The 21,515-nt window shown below is 51.2% G+C and overlaps 1 protein-coding gene and 1 non-coding gene across 2 annotated transcripts in view; one reads left to right on the top strand and one right to left on the bottom strand.

Annotated features, from left to right (window-relative positions):
* Nucleotides 1-21,515, top strand: part of BACE2 (beta-secretase 2) — a 90,252-nt gene that overhangs the window by 33,486 nt on the left and 35,251 nt on the right. Inside the window, exons 3-7 of the mRNA XM_021679266.2 lie at nt 4,541-4,629; nt 12,540-12,756; nt 15,998-16,126; nt 17,318-17,452; nt 19,056-19,157. Coding sequence (XP_021534941.2) covers nt 4,541-4,629; nt 12,540-12,756; nt 15,998-16,126; nt 17,318-17,452; nt 19,056-19,157 — 672 coding nt within the window. The remainder of the gene's footprint in view (nt 1-4,540; nt 4,630-12,539; nt 12,757-15,997; nt 16,127-17,317; nt 17,453-19,055; nt 19,158-21,515) is intronic.
* LOC123326996 lies at nt 15,699-15,800 on the bottom strand. Its single transcript, XR_006541464.1, has one exon. It is a non-coding gene; the product is annotated as a U6 spliceosomal RNA (small nuclear RNA).

Here is a 21,515-nt window from a genome sequence, read left to right as displayed (position 1 = left end):
TTCCAGTTTCTGGTCGAGCTCCTGAAACCCCAGGCATTCCCCCAGGGAGAGGACTGATAAAGGCATCTTTTGTGATGCATAGCCAGCATCTTTGGGCCACAACTGAGTGACTTAATGAGCTGGCTCTTGGAAAGCCCCCAGGATGGGGAACCAGCCTGAGAGGAGAGGTGGAGTCTGCTTTCTCTGGAGGGCAGAGGTGCCTGAGGTTGTTATCAGTCACCGCCACGGTTTCATGGAAATGTGGCATGGGAAGTCAAAGGATTAAGAAAAATGTATCTGATTGGATGTACAGGGGATGAACTCATCTCTGAAAAGAATTAAAGTTGAGGGGATTAAAAAAAAAAAACCCTCACAGAAGGGTGCCTGGGTGGCTTAGTCAGTTAAGCTTCTGATTCGTGATCTCAGTTCAGGTCTTGATCTCAGGGTCATGAGTTCAAGCCCCCGCTTTGGGGGCTCCACACAGGGCAGGGGAAGCTACTTTAAAAAAACAAAACAAAACACAGAACCCACACAGAGATTCTGATACACCCACTTTAAGGATCATATTGTGGTGAGCCACTGAACGTGAGCGTGTCTGGGAGCAGAGAACTCTCCCTGTAGGAAAATCTGGCCCATCCAACTGACCTGTGCACTGAGCTTCTCCGCTCCGGTTACCTGCTCAGACTGCTGGATGCACGGGGGATCCCTCCGCATCGCCACTTCCTCTCCCGTCAAATCCGAGGACATGCAGACTTCTTGGCACCCCTTTGTACGTTCATGAGAAATTCATATGCAGTCTGATCCACGTTGTGGTTTGGGAGCTCAGGGCTGTTGGGCATCAACTATTTGAATAGGGAACCAGGTAATTTTTATTCAAGCTGCATGCTGTCTGAAATACCCAAACCTCTCTGTAGGGGAGTGAGATCTTACACCTTTGCGAGTGACTCTGTGTTAATAAATGCAGATAAAGCGCAGAATTCACCTCCTAAAGCTAAGGCGTATAAAGTGACTTTTATCATCTTTATTTAGTGCTTTTTTTTTTTTTTTTTAAGATTTTATTTGAGAGAGAGAGTGAGAGAGAGCATGAGCAGGGAGGGTCAGAGGGAGAAGCAGGCTCCCCGCTGAGCAGGGAGCCCAACATGGGGCTCCATCCCAGGACCCCAAGATCATGAGCTGAACCGAAGGCAGACGCTTAACCGACTGAGCCACCCAGGTGCCCCTATTTAGTGCATTTTAGATTCACGTCAGGCCTTAGTCCCCAGATCTGTGTCCCCGCCATCCCTTCCGGTGTCACGGACGGGATCTTCAGTGGTGGGAAGGGCACACTCTGGGCTCACAGAATAGGCTCTGGTTTGAGAAGACATGGTGATGCGTTTGTTGTGCCCAGAGCTCTAGGGCAGGTGCTCCCAGGACGATTCCCCGCCATTTCCACAGCCTCCTGCAGGGAAGGCCGGTGCGCTCCGTGGATCAGGGACGCAGCAGCTGGGTTTGTTATCTGATGCCTGGCAGCCCACACCTGAGCGTCTGGGGAGTCCGCGCACGGCAGGTTCAGGCAAACCGACTGTACCTTTATTTTTTCCCGAATCTGGAATGTCCTTCTACCAAGGGAAAGGTTAGTGTCTTTGATTTTACCTTTGGGAATCCCTTAGCTGTTCATTCAACAAATATTTGAGTGTCTGCTCTGTGCCTGGCCCCGTTCTGGGCACTGGGGACAGAGCAGAGAACAAAACGGCCCAAATCCCCGCCCGAGAGCGCACATGCTGGTGGGCTGGAGGGAAAACGGAGGGCTCCCAGAGCCTAGGGAGCGGTAGGTGGGTTTCAAGAATGCGTTTGGAGGAAGGCAACGTGGGTTCGGACCCAGCCCCGCTACTCACCCCTGCGTGGTTGGGCAGGTCCGCCCCTCGGTGCCGGATTGCCCTGTGAAATGGGGGTGATGGTGGCGCTGCCCACAGAAGGGCCTCGTGAGGACTAAACAGGTTAGTGTATTTGAAGCACTGTAAGGAGCCCCTGGCACATAGTAGGAGTTAGCTATCCACCGTCGCTGTGGTTATCCCAGGAGGTGATGAGAAGTGGGCGGGCACTGAGTACAGCCTGGAGGAGGCGGCGGTGCACCTTCCTGATGGCCCGGACATGGGGCACAAGGGAGAGAAGCACGGATGGTGTCGCCAAGCTGGGCGGCCTGAGCCGACGTGATGGAGCCACTGTTAAGGAGACTGGAATGTCTGGGGGTGCTGGCAGTTCAGTTTCGGACACGGCAGACTTGAGATGGTGTGTTTGTTCCCTGGGGCTGCCGTGGTGATGTGTAGACCGGGTGGTCTGACGCAGAAATGTCCCCTCTCACGGTCCGGAGCCAGAGGTCTGACGTCAAGGTGGCCGCAGGGCCGAGCTCCCTCTGGGACCCCGGGGAGAGTCCATCCTTGCATCTCCTGGTCCTGGGGGTGGCCGCCGGTCTTTGGAGCACCGTGGCCTGCGCCCGCGTCACTCCAGCGTCTGCCTCTGTCATTTGGCCTTCTCCCTGTGTGTCTGTGTCTTCTCGTGGTGTTCTCCTCTTGGGAGGACAGTCCTGTTGGACGAGGGCCACCCTAACGGTCTCATCTTAACTTGACGACATCTGCAAACACCCTGTTTTCCAAGTCTGGCCACATTCACAGGTCCCAGGGGGCCAGGGCTCCAGTGTGTCTTCTTGGGGGACACAGTTCAACCGCTAACAGACGGCTCTTGGACATCCCAAGTGGAGGCGTTGAGTAGGGAAGGCCTGGCGCTCAGGGGTGGCCCAGGTGGGAGACGCAGGGAGTCACAGGTGGGTGGAGGGCACGGAATGCCAGGTGACGCGGTGAGGTCGCCGTGAGGCCTGTGTGCGTGGTGCCCAGAAGTGGTTGCAGGGCTGACCAGTGGGAAACTCTGGTCCACAGGCGGGAAGAGAAGCCCCAGCAGAGGCTGAGGTGGGCAGGTGCAGACGTTGGAGGAACGCTGGCTGTGCCGTGTCCCGGAATCCAAAGCAAAGACCAATTTCCAGAAGTTTCCAGAAAGACAGAGTGGCTGACTGAGGGACATCCTGCCGGGGGTGGGGGGGCCCAGGTAAGAGAAAGACAGAAAACATGGGCTTTGGCAAAACTGAGGGTTTGACCAGAGCAGCGGCGGGAGTGTTGAGAGAATTCTAGGTAGAAACTTACCCACCTGGATTCCCTTATCTACAGCTTTTTAAACTTGATTTCCAACCTCTGGGGTTTCATCTGCATGTTCTGTGTTTACTTCCGAAAGGTCTCCTCGTTGTGTGTGCAGTGGGCTGTGTGTCTGGACTTGGGATGATGCTGAGCACACCCTGCCTGCGGACATCATTGCTTGCCGGCGGGTGGGGGTGGGGGTGGACGACGATTCACATACAGTGTGGTGGCTCGGGGTCACTGGTCCCCAGGGAGATCCCAGTCCACGCTCACTAGAATGGCTGCCAGGAAAACAACCAGCGATGCCAAATTGGAGGCGGATATGGAGCGGATGAACCAGAGGAACAGTGGACCGTGGGAGTGTCACTTGGTATTGTCTCCTTTGGAGAGGTGTTTGGAATTAAAACAACATGAAAAATACACTTACTCTATGACCCATCATGTTAGAGCCCTAGGTATCTATCCAAAAGCAGTGGAAACAGACATCCACAGAATGAGTTCTACAAGAACGTCCATACCAGCCTTGTGCCCAAAAGGCTGAAACCAGAAGCGACTCCAGTGCCCATTGAGGAGGACAGACGTCGTCCGTGTGAGGAATACTGCTCAGCTGTAGGACAAGTCCCAGCACACATCACTGCAGGAGAGGAGCTCAGAAACCTGTTGATCAGAAGAAGCGAGATGCGCCCCACCCTGCCGGGCAAAAGAACAAACCCACATATGTTGATACACTGTCCAGTCCATGGCAAGCAAGTCAGAGGTGCTTGCCTCTGAGGAACAGGAGGGTTGCCTGGAAAGGGGGCAGGAAGCAAGCTTTTGGGAATAATAGAAATGCCTGTCTCTTGCTTTGGATGCGGACCATGCCAGAGCCCACCGGTGGAAAAGCGAAGATCTTGCATTGTTATTGTATGTAAATTCGAAGTCATTAAAACCAAGAAATGACACGTGTGACAGGTGTCCCCAGGTGCTGTGGGGCACAGATGAGGGAATGCCAGCTTCCAGGGGGAGGCTGTGGGGGCATCCTGGGCAGGGCCCCCACCCCGGGTCAGGATTTCCACGTGAGGTTGGAAAGGCAGGGAGACAGCCCGGGGTGGGACGGGGCTCTGCCTAGAGGCAAGCGCCGGTGGCTTAAAAAGGAAATTATTATTTCGCTGAAATAGCTTCTCGTAAGGCCTCTTGTGTATCCAAAGCAAAACGGATCCCCCTCCCTGCCGTAAGCTTCTTAATGGACTGTTCAGATTTCAGTTTCAAAGCAGCTTTTAAAAAAAATTTCTAATCAATACAAATTTTTTCCGAGCAATACGTTGTTCTTGGTGCTTCGTTTTTGAAAGAATTATTCAAGAGTGTTGCCTTATTCAAGTAACCTGATAGTGTCTATTTTTTCCCCTTACAAATAAAAGCTGCAGATTCTCGTTGACACTGGAAGCAGCAACTTCGCCGTGGCAGGTGCCCCGCACTCTTACATAGACTCGTACTTTGACGCGGAGAGGTGAGTGACGGGGGCGTGGCCGGGCGCGGCGGGGTTTCGGGGCAGCACACCAGTGCTTGAGAATACACTGGAACAGGAGGAGCCGGAAGTCTGTCGTTTGAAGGGGGATCTGTGTATGTATATACTTTTGTGTATGTGTAGATGTGTGTGTGGTTGTGTGTACTTCTGTATGTGTAGATATCCGTGTGGACGTGTAGACGATTGTGTGCGTAGTTTTTCTTTTTTTTTAAAGATTTTTTTTTTTTTTTTTATTGAGAGAGAGAGAGAATGATAGAGAGTGAGCACATGAGAGGGGGAGGGTAAGAGGGAGAAGCAGACTCCCCGCCGAGCAGGGAGCCCGATGCGCGACTCGATCCTGGGACTCCAGGATCATGACCTGAGCCGAAGGCAGTCGCTTAACCAACTGAGCCACCCAGGCGCCCCTTGTGTGCGTATTTGTATGTATAGGTTTGTGTGGACATCTGTGCGTATGTGTGTATTGTATATATGTGTGTAAATATTTGTGTGTGTAGGTATACTTGCATGTGTTTGTGGTTGTGTGTATATTTGCGTGTCTGTGTAGATAATTTGCATGTGTAAATACGGTCTTGTGCATATTTCTGTGTGTAGACATCTGGGTATATGTAGATGTGTGTGTGTGTGTGAGTGGTTGTGTGTTTTTCTGTGACCGGTGGACTCGTCTGCGTACGTGTGTTTGTATCTGTATGGGTTCCTTCCAGGGGAATCCATCGGAGGATTCTCCTAACAGCTGTGGTGCGTTCTTACGACATTTACTTTCTGGAAATTCGAGTCAGCTGGACGTTGTGTAGTTACACCTGATTGCAGAGAGCACCGCATCCTTTGCTGGTCATTGAGGCCCCGAGTCCTACAGTGGCGGTGGGCTAGCGCAGGGAGAGGGGCATTCGGTGTGAGCGTGAGGCTGCCCTGGGCAGCGGCCTGGTTCCTGGACGTTCGGTAGTGGTCAAGGTGTGGTTCATCGAAACCACTTCTGTGGGAGCAGGGTTGCTGGTGCGAGGAATCTGTGGCTCGCCTAGGAAGGAGCACAGAGCACTGAGACCTGGGACCGGGCTCCGAGCCTCTGTCACAGGGCGGGGATGCGAGACCGGAGCAGAGCCCGGACGGCTCTCTCTGCGTGGCCTGGGCCTCAGGGAGCCGGGGGGTGGGCTCCGGACACAGCCGCCAGGGCCTCGTGGCGGCGTTCGGCTCCCAGGGGGCCCGTGGGGCCAGAGCCCTGTCTTCCAGATGCGTGTGTTACTTTCATGTCTGTGTTCGTGACCCTAAAATTGAAACTCAAACAGATGAAACGAATAAGCTGACACATGGTTTGCTTTCTCAGAGCGGCCCCGTTAAACTCCCTGCTCACTTGCCTCACCCACAGTCTCTGTTCGGGGGAACAAACCCCAACTCTCGCTAGGAGCAAAGAACGACTGGGAAGCTTCTGGAAATTGCAGGCAACTTTAACAAGGCAGCCTAGCTTGCCCTGTGTGGGAGGAGTGCCCGTCTGTCTTCTCCCGGGAGCGCGTCTTGGTCTCCATTTTGGTGGCACAAGAGGTGTGGTCTCCGAAGAGCCTGCAGCTTAGTGTGTAACTCAAGTGTATTGATAACCGTTTCATCATTGACATTCCGGGTGAACTTCCCGGCCAGGGAGATGTGCAGTGGGGACAGGGCTGTTTCTGTTTGTATGCAGGGGGGTGGGGGGCTACCCTCTGCCCCTCCCCGTTCTGATGGGTGGTCCGTCCACGTCCTCTGCCCCCCCACGGCCGCCCATCCCCAAGCTGCTCACTCTGGACTGCTTCGTCATGGAGCAGAGCTTCGAGTTGGTCCTGACCTTGATTTTACTCATGTAGCATGGGAGGTCCAGGAGGGGAGGATACTTGTCCAGGTTCCAGCTTCTAGATCAGCAGTTCTCAGACCACCAGCCCCGGCACCGGCACTCCGTCCGTATAGCCGGTACTCTGTAATGCCCTGAGTGAAATGCAAAGGTAACATCACTTGCCTGCGTACCTAAGTCTAGACGCCCTACTGTGGTACTTGGGAGAATGAAGAGGTCAGGCGGAGAGAGGGAGTCAGGACCTCGATATGTGCATGCTCTGGTCGTCTGCAGTGGGGGGCCATGAGCGTCCCGGGGGGCTTGCAGCACCCAATGCAGACTGATAGAAGGGGGTCGAAGTAGACTCAGACCCCCACAGCAGCTTGGGTTGGTGATGTGATTTTCCAAATAGGTGAAGAATCCGACTCTTGATTCTGGCTCAGGTCATGAGAAGCAGACACCCCGCTGAGCAGGGAGCCTGACGCGGGACTCGATCCCGGGACTCCAGGATCATGACCTGAGCTGAAGGCAGTCGCCCAACCAACTGAGCCACCCAGGCGCCCGATTTTAAGAAGATTTTAGTTATTTGAGAGAGAGAGAGAGAGAGAGAGTACTAGTAGGAGGGAGGGGGAGAGGAAGAGGGAGAAACAGACTCCCTGCTGAGTAGTGAGCCTAATGTGGGGCTCAGTCCCGGGACCCCTGGATCATGACCTGAGCCGAAGGCAGACACTTCACGGACTGAGCCACCCAGGCGCCCCAAGCACAGATTTAATGTTGTGAAGATAGGAACATTTTCTGTGTGAAGTATGTGTTACTGATTTGCATATTGCTTTCAGCTGACTTTCCATTGGCCTAAGGTGTATGCTTTCCACCACCGTATTTAATGGAAGCCAAGAGAACGTTCTCATTTCCCTTCTCAATTTCCAACAAAGGGTTCTTTTCTGAGATGTAGCTCCCTGCCCTATGATGTTTCTGTGTTTGCTTGTCCCTCTGATCTCCCTTAGTTAGAATAAGGTTTCTGGTTGGATTTGTCAGCCTCTGATTCAAGTCCCCCAGTCTTTGGATATTCAGGTTTAATGCTTCCTGAAACATTTCCCAGTAATTGGAGATTTGGCTTTGGGTTCTTTGACAAGAGCTCTTTGATTATGGGATGAGCCGTCAGGCTACCATTAATGACTTGTGTAGCTTCTTCCCATCAGAGGCCCTCTTCCCATGGTGGTGAATGCTCCAGTGAATTTCTACATGGCAAAAGAAGATTGTGTATTTCCTTAGATGTACTTCCTTTTTAGCCAATAAAATAGCCTCTAGCCAGTTGGCTTGATTAAAGATCCGATATATTCATTCCCCTGACCCTCTACTAAACTATTCGGGGGAAACTAAAATGTCTCCTCCTCCCATACTCCCATCTGGGGTAAAGGCCCACAGAGTAGTTGTGATAAAGGGAGCAGTTTATTTTCCTCAACTGATGCTTGTAAGTAGTGTTCGGATGTTAGGGAGTTACCGGCTGACCTCCTTAAGGATGCTGAGCTGGACCCCTGAGAAAGGTCTCATCTCTCCTTGTGATGATGACCGATACCTGTGCCTGATGATTTAGATTGTTTTTCAAGCCTGCCCATTGTCTGCTTGTCCCAGAGAGGACTGTTGGAGCCCACGAGCGTTGACCATTGTTGAGCGTGTTGATGAACCTCCAGGGTGGGCGGGCTGGACGAGCGGCCCCTGGGCCATCAGTGGCCCCATCCACTCTGGTCTGATCACTTCCAGACCCTTAGCAGAGAAGGGGGACAGTATCTGGTCAACTTGGGCCAGTCTGACAACCCCAAAGGTAGGTTACAACCCCCCCCCAAAATGCAGAAGAGCCCCTGGCTGCATTCGGGTGGCTTCAGAGAACCAGAGCAGAACCCAGGACTCAACTCTTTTCAATTATGCCCTTCCACCTTCTCTTTTTATGTCCTCCGAAAACAATAGCGGGTTTCTTTTAAAATAATGTTCTTTGGCTCTTTTCTCCCCTGTTCATTGATTTCACCTTTCACTCCTGTGTTTCCTTAACACTCTTATCAGAGGCGGAATGCCTCCTGAACTTGGTTCAAAGTCATTTTATTGCTGTGAGTGGACTTTTCCCTGGCTACCTGGATCCCTGATTGATTGCTGTTTCTGAGCACCCAGAATGGATGCCGCAGGACGAGCCAGTCTGGGGTTCTCTCTCAGTATAGTTAATTAATGTGCAGAGCAGTTGAGAGCCAAAGCATCTTAGTGCCAACAAGTAGGATGTTAGAGCATGAAGATGGAGGAACCCTTTTTTTTTTTTTTTTTTTTAAGTGCTGGAAACTACGTCAGTACCCCTCAGAGTTACTTACAATTCATCACTGGGGTTTTTGCCCTTTGAGGCTTAGTTCAAGGAGTTCAGAGTATGCTTTTACTTTCTTCTCGCATTTTCTAGAACTGTGCTTTCTACAAGGGTAGCCGCTAACCGCATGTGGCTATTTAAATTATATAATATTAGATGAAATAAGCTTACTTCTTCAGCCCCGCTGTATAATTGTGTTTTAGCGGTCAGTGCACCTGCAGCTCCCGTATTGACCAGCGTAGATACGTACTCTTTCCGTCATGGCAGCCTGTTCTGTTGGACAGTGCTGGGACTTGGGAGAACTCTGCCTTTAGAAACCAAGAAGACCCCACCGCCACTCCTGACCACCTTAACCAAGTCCTACAACAGACTTGCCCCTTTCCGTGGGGATGGCTGGACTTCCAAATGAGACTGTTGTGGGTATTCATTTAGAGTAACTCTATAGGAGCATTTTCAGGGAAAAAAACATCTTTTTAAAGATTTATTTAAATTTTTTGAGAGAGTGCGCACGCATATGCGAGCGGGGGGAGGGGCAGACAGGGAGAGAGAATCCCAAGCAGACTCCCCGCTGAGCACAGAGCCCCACTCAGGGCTCCATCCCACGACCCTGCGATCACGACCTGAGCCAAAAGCAAGAGTTGGGACACTCCACTGACTGAGCCACCCGGGCGCCCCAGGAAAAAAACATTCTTGTGCTTTCTAGTAGTAGTTCATAGATTGAATAAAGACAGTAAGTGTTTGGATAATTATAATAGTAGCAGCTGGTTTGTTTTTGTTTTGTTTTGTTTTTTGTTTTTTTGTTTTGCTCACCTGCTGTGTCCCAGGGTTTTGTTCTAAACGCTTTCCAGGGTTCACTGTCTTGGTCTTCAGAATTAACCCCATGAGAGGTGATACTACATGGTCTCCCTTTTTCACTTGAGGCCTTAGAAGACAGAGAGGTTAAATAACCTGGCCTGGTGTCACACAGCTGAGTGGTTGAACCCGGGCCGTGTGATATCAACGGCCTCTCATCCCTGCACGTGGCACTGAAATATCCAGAATGCTACCCCCCGTGAGGGGACGAACGAGCTGGTCAGGGTAGTGTAGGAAACACGCTATATATACAACCAAGAGGCTGCTTCAGGCTCTTAGACATTAGCAGGTTCTAATGAGCGTCCTGTAGACTGGGCAGTGTAAAAATAAAAAACTTGTCCAAACAAAGTGATGGTTCTTTAGGCTGTGTTGGAGAGAGAACTAATCTTTGAGATCAGGACTTGGCAGACGAGGGCCCACAGGCTACATCCAACCTGCTCTTTCTGTTAATAAAACGTTATTAGACTACAACAGTGCCCATTTGTTAAGTATCCTCTGTAGCTGCTTTCTCATTATACGGCAGAGCTGGGGAGGTGAAACGGAGATCATGGGACCCGCAAAAGGTAGAACTTGGTTTTCTTAGCCCTGGACAGCAAAAGCGTGCTGAGCCTGGACTGGGTCCTATTCTCTTCGCATTTCAAAATAGCCTTTTCTGTTAGCGGCGGCATATTTGTGCCCTTGAGACTGACCCCAAATGGTCCAAATTCAGTGTTTTCATTGCTGTTCACCACAAATGTATACAGCCCCTGTTTTGCAGCAGGTACATCTGACTTGGTGCTGGTGGTAAACGTGGGATTAGAGCAACCCTCCAGGCGCCCTGTTTCAGTGACCGACTGCCCTGCCTGTGTGACCTCTGATGGGCGGGCCCCCAGCGCTCCGTGTGCCCAGACCCGTCCCCTCTCACTCTCACTCTCTGTCTGTGTCTGCCCTTGCCGGGAGACACGTGCACGCGAGGTAGTCCCCTAATGTGCTATGCCTTTAAGATCGTGGCAGAGCGAGTTAAGATGGTAAAAACTAAAATTAAGTAGACTCCATATTTCCCATTACGAAGTTCGCATAAATCAGGTATCTCCAAAATGTGTCTGTCAGGCGTTTTAAGAATCACTTATTTCTTTTTTCTTTTTTAATTTCTTTTTTATTTTTTAATTTACTTTTAAAAAGTGTTATTTATTTGACAGACAAGAGAGCACAAGCAGGGGGAGGGGCAGAGGGAGAAGCAGGCTCCCTGCTGAGCAGGGAGCCCCATGCGGGACTCGATCCCAGGACCTTGGGATCATGACCTGAGCCAAAGGCAGACGCTTCACCAACTGAGCCACCCAGGCACCCCAAGAATCGCTTCTTTTTCCTGATTATAAAAGCTATGTATGCAGAAACTCTAGATGGGCCTAACCACAAGGAGAGTCTCCCTCCCAAACCCCACCACCCAGAGGGAGCCACTGAATGTTTTCTTCTCCCTTATTTCTGTGTCATTGAAAATGGGTTTGTAAATAGCATTCTTTGGTGCTACATAATATTCCATCATCGAGATGCACTACAATTTTACTGAATGGTTCCCTTTTTCTTGGGCATTTAGGTTGTTTCCAACTGTTTGCTATTTTCAATAAAACATAATGACCGTCTTTGTCCCTGAATCTCCATCTGCATCATAGGTGTTTCCTTAGGATCAGATGCTCAGAAGTGCAGTTTACTGAATTAAAGACTGTTAACGTATTTAAAGCTTAAGAGATGTGCCCCCAAAGAAGAGGTCATACCATCTCTGACTTAACTTCCTGCTTCCTTCTGGACCCCAGGCAAGACTACACTAGTTCAGACAATCCTACGACAAAGACCTGGTGTTCAGAGGCTTAATGTGAAAATAGTGAATGAAAACCTCAGGCAAATGGGAGCACTTGACAATGATTTGCTTGGTGAATTGATACCTCTCTCAGGAATTTGACAGTTTTCCTAGGGTGAGTGTGGTTTGAATGCTCAGATATTTGCCTAGAGACGTTCTCTGGGTCCCTTCCTTTAATTCAGAGTTTTCAAAACTCAGATGGGTGTAAGAATTACCTTACAGGTTTGGACACCCCAGGGCCTTGACACCTGCTGTCCTTCGTCCAGAACGTCCTTCCCACGGGGTCATTGTCTTTACGTGGGTACCACACAGATGTGGCTGCACTGGAGAGGCCTGGGTGACTGCCAAGTCACTGCCCCAACCCCCACGCCCGCTTTATTCCCTGGGGAGTCCTTCCGGTCTTTATCACTGCCTAGATTGGAATTTTATGTATTTGTTGGTTTACTGCCTGTCTCTGAAAGCCCTAGGGCAGGATTCTCATCTGCCCTGCCCATGGTCTGACCTCCTTCACGTTACTCTGATTGAGTAGCTCTTACCCATAGGACCATGTGCACACAGGACTGCAGATGGTGTCACAGGGATTCGCGGCACTGGCTCTACCCCCGTATTTTGGTATGAGTGTGGCATTGGAGAGAGCCTGGAGAAGGAGTCTGTGACATCAGGAGCAAATGTGGGCGCTAAGGAGGAAGGCGTGGCGGTGGTCTTCATTTGTCACATGGGTTGTGCGTGTGACTCTGGGCCCCAGGCCCCTCGCTGTGTCACAGAGCAGCGCAGGGTCCCTGCAAAGCCACAGGGCCAGGCTGGTGCCCAGATCAGGCAGGTACATGCTTCAGTTGTGTAGACGTTAAACTCGGGGCTGCGTGTCGACCCCAGAGCCTCCCTCACACGTGGCACGGAAACGCCACCCCAGTGTGAGTGTGGATGTTTGTGGGCTAGGTCCCTTTGTCGACAGGAATGAATGCCGTTCATGATGCGTGCATTCGCGTCCCTGTGCTCGCCGCCGTCCCGGGCCACCTGGTCCGAACGTGGACGCGCGGGTGCAGAGCGGGCCTTGGCTTTTCCTTCTCCAGGTCCAGTACTTACCGCTCCAAGGGCTTTGACGTCACGGTCAAGTACACGCAAGGCAGCTGGACGGGCTTCGTCGGGGAGGACGTTGTCACCATCCCGAAGGGCTTCAATAGCTCATTTCTTGTCAACATCGCCACTATCTTTGAGTCAGAGAATTTCTTTCTGCCTGGAATCAAGTGGAATGGGATCCTGGGACTCGCATATGCTGCTCTGGCCAAGGTAAGGCCAGTCTGGGGATCTAGGTAGGTCAAAGGTGGGACGAGTCAGACGGGCGGTGGGGGTGGGTCCCGGCTGCGGGACACGGTTGGTTGGTGAGAGTTGCTTGGTGGAGACAGACCGTGGTCGCACAGTTAATTACGTTTTTAGGCATCTTAAAAATGTAAAATGAATGATGCCGTTCTTTGAACCTTCCTGCCAAGATATACCCATAGCATTACTTTTTTTTTCATTTGTCTTTGTTTTTGCTTATTTTACTTCTGTAGTTTAAAAATGTTAACAGGATCTGAGTCACTTTAATTTTGGCGTCGAAGTGTTTTTCTGAGGGCAGGATTAAAAGAAAACACCCTTATTAGACTCACACACCCTCATGGAGACGTGGAGCCTGCGGCTGGCCTGGAACCTGGGCTGCGGAGGCCCCCCACCGGGGGAGAGAGCATCGTGCTGCCTTCCCGTGGCTGCGGATACCCCACAAGGAGCCACCTGGAGCCTGGGTAGGGCCTGAAATGCATGTCCCAGGGACTGCCAGCCATCGGCCCAGGAGGGGAACGCCTGCAGCCCGTCCTCCCAGCAGCATCAGAACTCGCACAAAATGGGAAAGACAGACTCTGCAAACACTTGTACTCAGGCCAGCCCAAAGGAAGTGACGTTGGTGTGCCTGAGGGGGGATGCAGGTGGGGGAATCTCCACCAGGAAGGGAGCCGGAGATAAGCGGGTTAGATACCAGGGCATGGCCTGGAGCAGAGCAGAAGGCGGTCACCCCTCCTGGCCCGTAATGGGCACCGCACCTTGCCCTCTCATTGTTCGGTGCTCGGCTTGGAGCCAGAGAAGCATGGAACAAACAGAAGCAGGTTGGAGGACCCGCAGAGCCCCCCCGTGGTCCATGAGGATCCAGGAGGGAAGGCCTGTTTTCTCTCCCCGTAGGGATGTGCGTCCCAGCCCCAGTTCACTAGTAAATGCTGCAGGGGGGCGAGGCGGGGAGGGGGTGGCAGGCAGGGGAGTTCTTGACCCTGTGATTTTCAAGGAGAGGGGGGCCTGTGAGGCAGGCGGGCTGAGGACATCCCACGACTTGGTTCCTTAGGTTTTGGTGAGCTTCGCAGGAGGCCAAGTTCTCCCGTTTTAGGGATATGCCGACCGAGGTCAGAGAGGTTTACCCTCCTCGCCCAGAGCCTGTCTGCGGAGCCTGGGGGGCTGTGGAGCCCCTTTCTTCTCAGTACCATAGGGTGAGCTTAATATGAACTGTGTAGACTCTTAATAACATACATTCCTCAGTACAATTTCATGGACAGTGTGACCGAGGACAAAACATTGCATTGTTACCTGACTTGGACGTGAAAGGTACAAACATGATTGGTTTTATGCTGATTATCGGGAAGATGGCAGAATAAAGCTAAATTGCCCGCAATGGATGATACTGATAATAAGCTTCCTCGCAAATAATGACTTCGGGGTCCCTAGGGGTGGCCAGACTCGCCACACGACCTTTTTGTGTGTGGAATTCCAAGATGAAGATGATCGGCTTCCTGTCCCGGGTTTGAGGAGATGGTCACGGGATTGGGAGGATGTGGCGCGTGGTTGGGAACAGGGCTAGCAGGGTGGTGTGGCTTGGTGGGCCAGAGCTGTGGCTGAAATAGGTTGACCGAGTGCTCAGTGGTGGCCACGGCGCGTGGCGGCCCCTGGTCAGTCCCGAGGATTCCTGCTGAGGATGTGCGTCAGACCCTGCCCTCCGGGGTCTCCCACGCCACCGATGCCTGGGTCCAACTGCACACATACGAGTCGGGCTCTCTTGGGTTGAGCCTGGCACCTGTATGTTTTTAAACCTCAAGAGGGATCCTGAGGAATAACTCGGCAGAATCATAATAGATCCCTTACTGTGCGCCAGGCACTGTTCCAAGGCCTTTGTGTGTACTGGCCCATTTAAGCCCCAGGAGCAGCTCTGGGAGGCTACTGTTTCCCCATCTCACAGATAAAGAAACAAAGAAACAAGTCACGCAGTGAGCAAGTGGCGGAGCCAGAATTCAGTCCCAGGTGGTGTTGACTCTGCTGCCTCCCAAGCAGGTGGCCGAAAGAACGGCGGCCTCGGTCAGCAGCACACCCGGCCACTCCGGGAAGGGGGGGCCTTGTCCCGTCATCCACCCAGACGCCACGCGTGCTGCCCATGTCACCTACGGAGATGGTGCCGAATCCTGACAGAGATTCTACGGAAGCAGGAGGAGGAAGCCAGACGCAACCGAGTTAAATAAGTGGGAAGATTTCTACCTGCTAATGGGCTGTGGTCTTACTCCCTCCAGAGTTACAGTTTTCATTCCTACAGGCAGTAAATAATAGTCCCAACGTTGACCGCTGGTGGTCAGAATGTGCCCGCAGCGTCTGTACTACTCCAAGTACGTTTCCATCGGGAACCAGCAGCTCAGAGAGATCCAGATATCCCGGTCGTCAAAGCCAAAATTTACACGCAGGTGTCTGACTGGCCCTCGGGACCGGCAGCCCTGGAGGCGCACCCCCAGCTCGGAGCTGCCCACACAACCACACCTCTTCCCTTTGAGCCCTGGAGACATGGGGGCGCCCCGAGTGAGTGCTGGCTCCGTGGAAGGAAGGCATGGGCCACTGAGGTCCACTGAACGGTGGCGGCTGGGAATCCGGGGCTTTTCAACGTTGGGTGTGGGACTTTTCTTTCCTGCTGTTTTTCTGCTCGCTGGAGGTCAGCGGGGTCTGGGGTCTGAGAGGTCTCGTGCTCAGCACCTGTCATTGGTGTGTGGCAGACGACCGTGGCCGGGAGAGGTGAAGCATGTTTTCTGAAGCCACGAAGGCCGCTCCCAGAGACGCTTCTCTCCTCGCTCTGGCTGAGATGAGAGTCCACCGCCCACGTCGGTGACCCACTTCCATGTCTCATGCCTGCATCACAGGGCATCGTGGTGATAAATGGGACGACGTCCTAACTCCCCAGCAATACCGTCTTAGGTTTGCGTCTCAGCCTTGCGCAGGGTCCACGCAGATCTTCTCTGTCTCGTTCCAATTGTAGAAGTACTATCTGATTTTTCCAACAGAGTCGCGCACACAGGGAATGCACTGCGTGGTAGGAAGGTCTATTGTTGGTTTCTGAATTACTGCCCTTGATCAGAAGCTTGTTTGTTGGTTCACCGTGAAAAGAATTAAATACAAAGAAAAACCATTTTGTACCTCATGCCCAGTGTCTGCTTGGGGTCAGTCCTCATCTCAGCTGCTGTCCTTGTATCTCCTGCAGCCGTCAAGTTCCCTGGAGACATTCTTCGATTCCCTGGTGGCCCAGGCGAAGATACCCGATGTCTTCTCCATGCAGATGTGTGGGGCGGGGCTGCCTGTAGCTGGATCTGGTACCAACGGAGGTAGTCTTGTGGGTATCTTTTAGTCTTAAAGGGGGAAAAAAATCGCAAATCGGGCAGCTTTTCTGTTTTATGAACACCCTGGTGGAAATATTAGACGCAGAAGCATACATAAGTACTGTGGAATTTTGATAACCCTTGTTATAGAACCTTTAAAAAAAACTGGGTAAAATTAGGTATTATTTTTATCTTTCCTAATTATCCTGCCAGCCAAAAGATGATTCTCAGTGCTTCCCCAAATTCCATTAAAGCTTTTTAAAATGTTTCCCTTGAAGGGTAACTTTTTGGCAGGTGAGGGAGGGGCAAGTGAGGAACCTTAGGGGGTGTGGCAGGTGGGCCTTAACCCAGGGTTGGCCGCCAGTTGAGGGAAATGCTGACGGTTTTCTAAGTTTGGTGTAGAGACAGGGACACCTGTATATCCTTTCTTTGCACACACACTGCACACACACACACACACACTCACACACTCACAGCAGAAAGTTTTCTAATGAAACAGAAACAGATCAAGGCCACCAGCCCTGTGGATGTGCTGAGGCTGAGTGTCCCCTCGATGGACCCTGCACCCAGATGTCTCAAGCAGGAGGTGACAGGGACAGTGCACGAGAAGGGCCCCTCAGGGCAGGTGCTGACAACCCCCTAGTTATCCAGCTATGAGAAGCAGACACTCAGTTGCTTTCATTTGCTTACACTACACCCGACCTTAATACCTTATTTATCCCCCTTTTCAGGACAGAGGACAGCCTAGGATTTGTGGGGCAATGTTTTATAGTTTTGCAACATGAAATTTTGATGAGGGAAGCTCCTTTGTTTTGCTTTCCATGCAAATGTGTGAGATTGCAAGTCCTCCTCTTGTCTTCCGAGGAACTGAATTCTTGTCTGTCGATGTGGCTCACTATTTTACTTCATTTGTTTGGGGGCGGATCTCAGTATGGTAAGGCTAGAATTGTAGGTACTTCCTTTATAGAAGGGAAACCACCAGAGCATCTTGATCAGACGAGGATATAAGATTGTTTGCCGTTTGGATACATGGCCCCCAAACGTTCCCTGTTTAATTTTCAAGCATGTATGTTTTGTAACATCATCGTAATGTGCAGGTACTGATTCCAGTGAGGATTCACCTTCTGATTGTATGCTTCTCTGTGTAACCTGTTGATATGCCTCCATATTTTTTCTCTTACACCCGTAAATATTTTTCTTCTCAGGTCCTGGGTGGAATTGAGCCGAGTTTGTACAAAGGAGACATCTGGTATACCCCTATTAAGGAGGAGTGGTATTATCAGATAGAAATTCTCAAGTTGGAAATTGGAGGCCAGAGCCTGAATCTGGACTGCAGAGAGGTATTCACATTGTGATCTCTTTGTGTCTAGGTGCCTGGGTCACTTTACTACTATAGTTGGGACCCAAATAGGAAATTAGAAGGTACAGGGATGCCTGGGTAGTGCAGACAGTTAAGTGTCTGACTCTTGGTTTTGGCTCAGATCGTGATCTCAGGGTCCTGGGATGGAGCCCCGTGTTGGCTCTGAGCTCAGGGGGAGTCTGCTTGGATTCTCTCCTTTCTCTGCCTGCACGCCCCCGCCGCCCCCGCCACCAGTGTGCACACTGTCTCTAAAATAAATAAATAAATCTTAAAAGAAAAAATTAGGTACATTACAAGATAAATCAAAGATTCATTACATTAAAAGTTACAGGGGCTTTTTGTATGAAAACAAACTCCTCCTTCCAGAAAACTTGCTTCCTTCCGGTCACTTGGCTTCATAGGGAAAAATTAGCATAAAATGGTGTGTGTGAAGATCACTGTCCAGCCCCTTTCACTGTTCCCCTGGGCCTGATGTTTCCTGGACTCTGTTTAAGAGGATGGAATAAGCAGGCTTTCATCAGTGCAAGGGCAAAAACGACTAGAAATAAGCAAAAGGAAACTCAAAATAAACCATCAGCTTTATCTTCCATTCATGCCCCCCGCCACTCACCTCTCCCTCCAGGACGAGTGATGCTCTGAAGAGCAGTGTGTCCCGACTGTCCTGACAGGAGGCAGACGTGCAGAGCTAGGGCACTGAGTCATACAGGAGCCCCGGTCACACCCTGTCTGCATTTGACTTACTTGTGGCCGTAATGACGTTATGATATGATGAGGACAGCTTGCGGGGGTCCGTCTCCCACAACGTCTGCAGGATGGTTTATAAAAACCGCCAGCGTTTCATTCTATCCCTACCTGCCCTCACCTCCTTTCTCACGAACCATCCCCATCCACCACGGTGCCCATGTGCACAGATGCCTCTGAAACCCATCGGAGCTCAAGAGAGCGGTGTCCCCTCTCACTATGAGAGTGTCCAGTCCTGAGGCTACAGAGCTGGGTTTATTGTCAGAGGCACTTAGTTGCCACTAAAGAATCCAGTGGTAGAATCAAAAGAGAAGGCCTATAATACAACACAAACTCTCGTGTGTGCACACGTGTAAGATCCTCTTCCTGAATGCATCCTAAATTTCCATCCTGAAGCTCCACCCTAAATGCAAGATGGGGTGTCTGTTAAAAAAACTCCATCCTCATTCTCTGTTTCTATTCCTGGGATAATCATTGATTCTATAGGATTTGTATAAATGGTAATTAATGTGCCATTTCAATCTGGAAAGACAAGGGGGTCTTCCCCCTTTTTTCTTGGGGGCTCCTCGACAGGGACGTCTGGGCACCTCCAAACGGGGAAATGTCTGCATGGGAGAGCTGTTGATTTTGGTCACGTCACTTGCCTTTCCTGGTCTCCGTCTCCTTATCTGGGAAGTGAGAATGTTGGGCTGGTGTCCCAGTTCCAAGACTGGGCAGTGAGTGGAGCTACCGGCGAGGTAGGGCTGCCTGAAGTTGTGGATGGCGGACCCACAGTGACAGCGGGCTGGAATCACATTGCATGTCGCTCATGCCCTCTCCCTACCAACTCTCCTCTGTTCCAGTATAACGCAGACAAGGCCATCGTGGACAGCGGCACCACACTTCTGCGCCTGCCCCAGAAGGTGTTCAATGCAGTGGTTGAGGCCGTGGCCCGCACGTCTCTGGTGAGTGCGCAGGGTGCTGATAAATCCCGGAGAGCACCAGGTCATGGCCATGTGCTGGGGAGCACTCCTGTGTATTCAAGCAGTCTTCATCTGGGGATTTTGAGGGGTTGGATTTTTTTTTTAAACTATTATTAAGTCTTGGGGCGCCTGGGTGGCTCAGTCGTTAAGCGTCTGCCTTCGGCTCAGGTCATGATCCCAGGGTCCTGGGATCGAGTCCCGCATCAGGCTCCCTGCTCGGCGGGGAGCCTGCTTCTCCCTCTCCCACTCCTCCTGCTTGTGTTCCCTCTCTCGCTATGTCTCTCTCTGTCAAAAAATAAATTAAAAAAAAAAAAATTTAAACTATTATTAAGTCTTATAACTTATCACAGCCTTACTCTTAACTAGCAAAGAATTTCTTCACGTTAACCTCAGGGAACTTGGATCTGGAGGTGCCATGCTGTTTAGTATTTCAAATAATAGTGTAGTGGATGTAGTACTTTTTTTTTTTTTTTAAGATTTTTTATTTATTTATTTGAGAGAGAGAATGAGATAGAGCATGAGAGGGGGGAGGGTCAGAGGGAGAAGCAGGCTTCCCGCGGAGCAGGGAGCCCGATGCGGGACTCGATCCCGGGACTCCAGGATCATGACCTGAGCCGGAGGCAGTCGCTTAACCAACTGAGCCACCCAGGCGCTCAGTACTTTTTTTTTTTTTAAATCTAAGAAAAAAAGCCTCTTGGTCACATTCTATGTTAAAGGAAATAGTGACCAATGAATATGTTTGTAGCCTTTAAAACAAGAGACACGAGCCCCAAATCATACTTTCTGGCCTTCATCCAGGCTGTGGTGGGATTCTAATTCTTCTGTAAATGTGATTCTCAGAAGACAAAGGTCAATCAGCCAGTATAATAATTACTAAAATCCTGCTCAAGAACAACATGCATTTTGTGAGAAGTGGCTGACAGCATTCCAGTATGGCCCTAACTTTCCAGTTGTTTCTGGGCACCAGGGTAGACCAAAGGCATTGATTGGGAAGAGCACAGCTTCAGGGGTGAGATGGACCCAAATGGGGGCTGGTTTCTGCCGCTCACTAGCTGGGTGCCCGGGGCGGGATTCGGGCCCTCGGAGTCTCCACGTTCTCATCGCGGGGCTGTCGGGAGGGCTGGCGTATGATGCGCCCCGCACAGCGGTGCTCTAGAAGGAGAAGCATCTAACGTCCCACCGCGGTTGCTGGTGCTCTTTGTTCGAACGGGAGAAACGTTTCTCTCCGCTTCTTGGGTGTTTTCATAAGCCTTCCTCTGTACAGGGCCATCCTTGCAAGGTCACCAGAAACCAGCATCTCCTGTCCAAAGTCTTTATGCTGGTACTAACGCAGGCCTGACTGTCCCACGACTCTGCTGGCCGAATTCAGAGAATGATGGGAAGATGCATAGCGGTGCTTTGTTACAGGTTCTAGCAGGAGCAGGGGAAGGAAGAAGGGGCGTTTGGTTGTCCTGAGCCAGACTTCAGAGGTCTGAAACTGCTGTGGGAAGAGCAGCAAGTGAACTAAGAGAACGGAAGGAGCAGTGAAAAAGAAGTAGCTCAGAGGCCCCTTTTTGAGCTTGAAAGGACTTCAGGGCAGCAGTGGTCAAAAGCCAGAGGAAAGCTCCTGTCTTGTCTCATATCTGCTGAATCAGAAAAAATGGCAAGGAAAGTTTTTAGTGCCCTAAATTCAGAATGCTGGCTGAAAATCAGACCATGCTTAAAATATGGAGCCATATGCTGATTTTCTTCAGTAGTGAAAGTGTCCTCAGCAGACCTGACAGGAGCATCTTCAGACTGAGTATTCTGGGCTGCAAGTGTGTGAGGACCATCCCGCAGAAATGCTCAAGGGCGTGCGGGTGAGCCTGGCTCGCCCTTGGCCAGCCCCGCCTCTGCGGAGCCCGTGGGGTGTTGCAGCCCGTGGTCGGCGGTGACTGACTTTATAAGAAAACCACGAGGTAGAAGGAGTGGGATTACAGAATTTGTTTGCCTTATCTAAAATTAATCCTCTGATTTCAGAGCCTGTGTCAGGAAGGGGAGGACCCGGGAAGGTTCTCCGTCTTGGGCAAGAAAAGCCCAGCCAGGGCGGACAGGGTCCCTGTGTCCGTGTGCCTGGTCCAAAGATGGGCATGTTCTTTCTCACCTATTGAGTAGCGTTTCTTTCTGGTTAAGGGAATAACCTGGCTTTGGGGAATTAAATGCAGTGCATATGTTGGGCTCTGTCTCCTGGCCTGGTTTGTTCAGACGGGATTTTAGGAATGCATGGTTTATAGGTCTGTATTTTGAAATGGAGTTCTGTATATGGCAGAGACCTGGGTTCCCTCTCCTCATAGCTGCAGCGCCCTTTGCTCGGCCCAGCAC

This window comes from Neomonachus schauinslandi, chromosome 1 (genome assembly GCF_002201575.2).
Source record: "Neomonachus schauinslandi chromosome 1, ASM220157v2, whole genome shotgun sequence".
Classification (NCBI taxonomy): domain Eukaryota; kingdom Metazoa; phylum Chordata; class Mammalia; order Carnivora; family Phocidae; genus Neomonachus; species Neomonachus schauinslandi.
The sequence above is the reverse complement of the archived record's forward strand: the minus strand, read 5'-3'. Positions and strand labels throughout refer to the sequence as shown.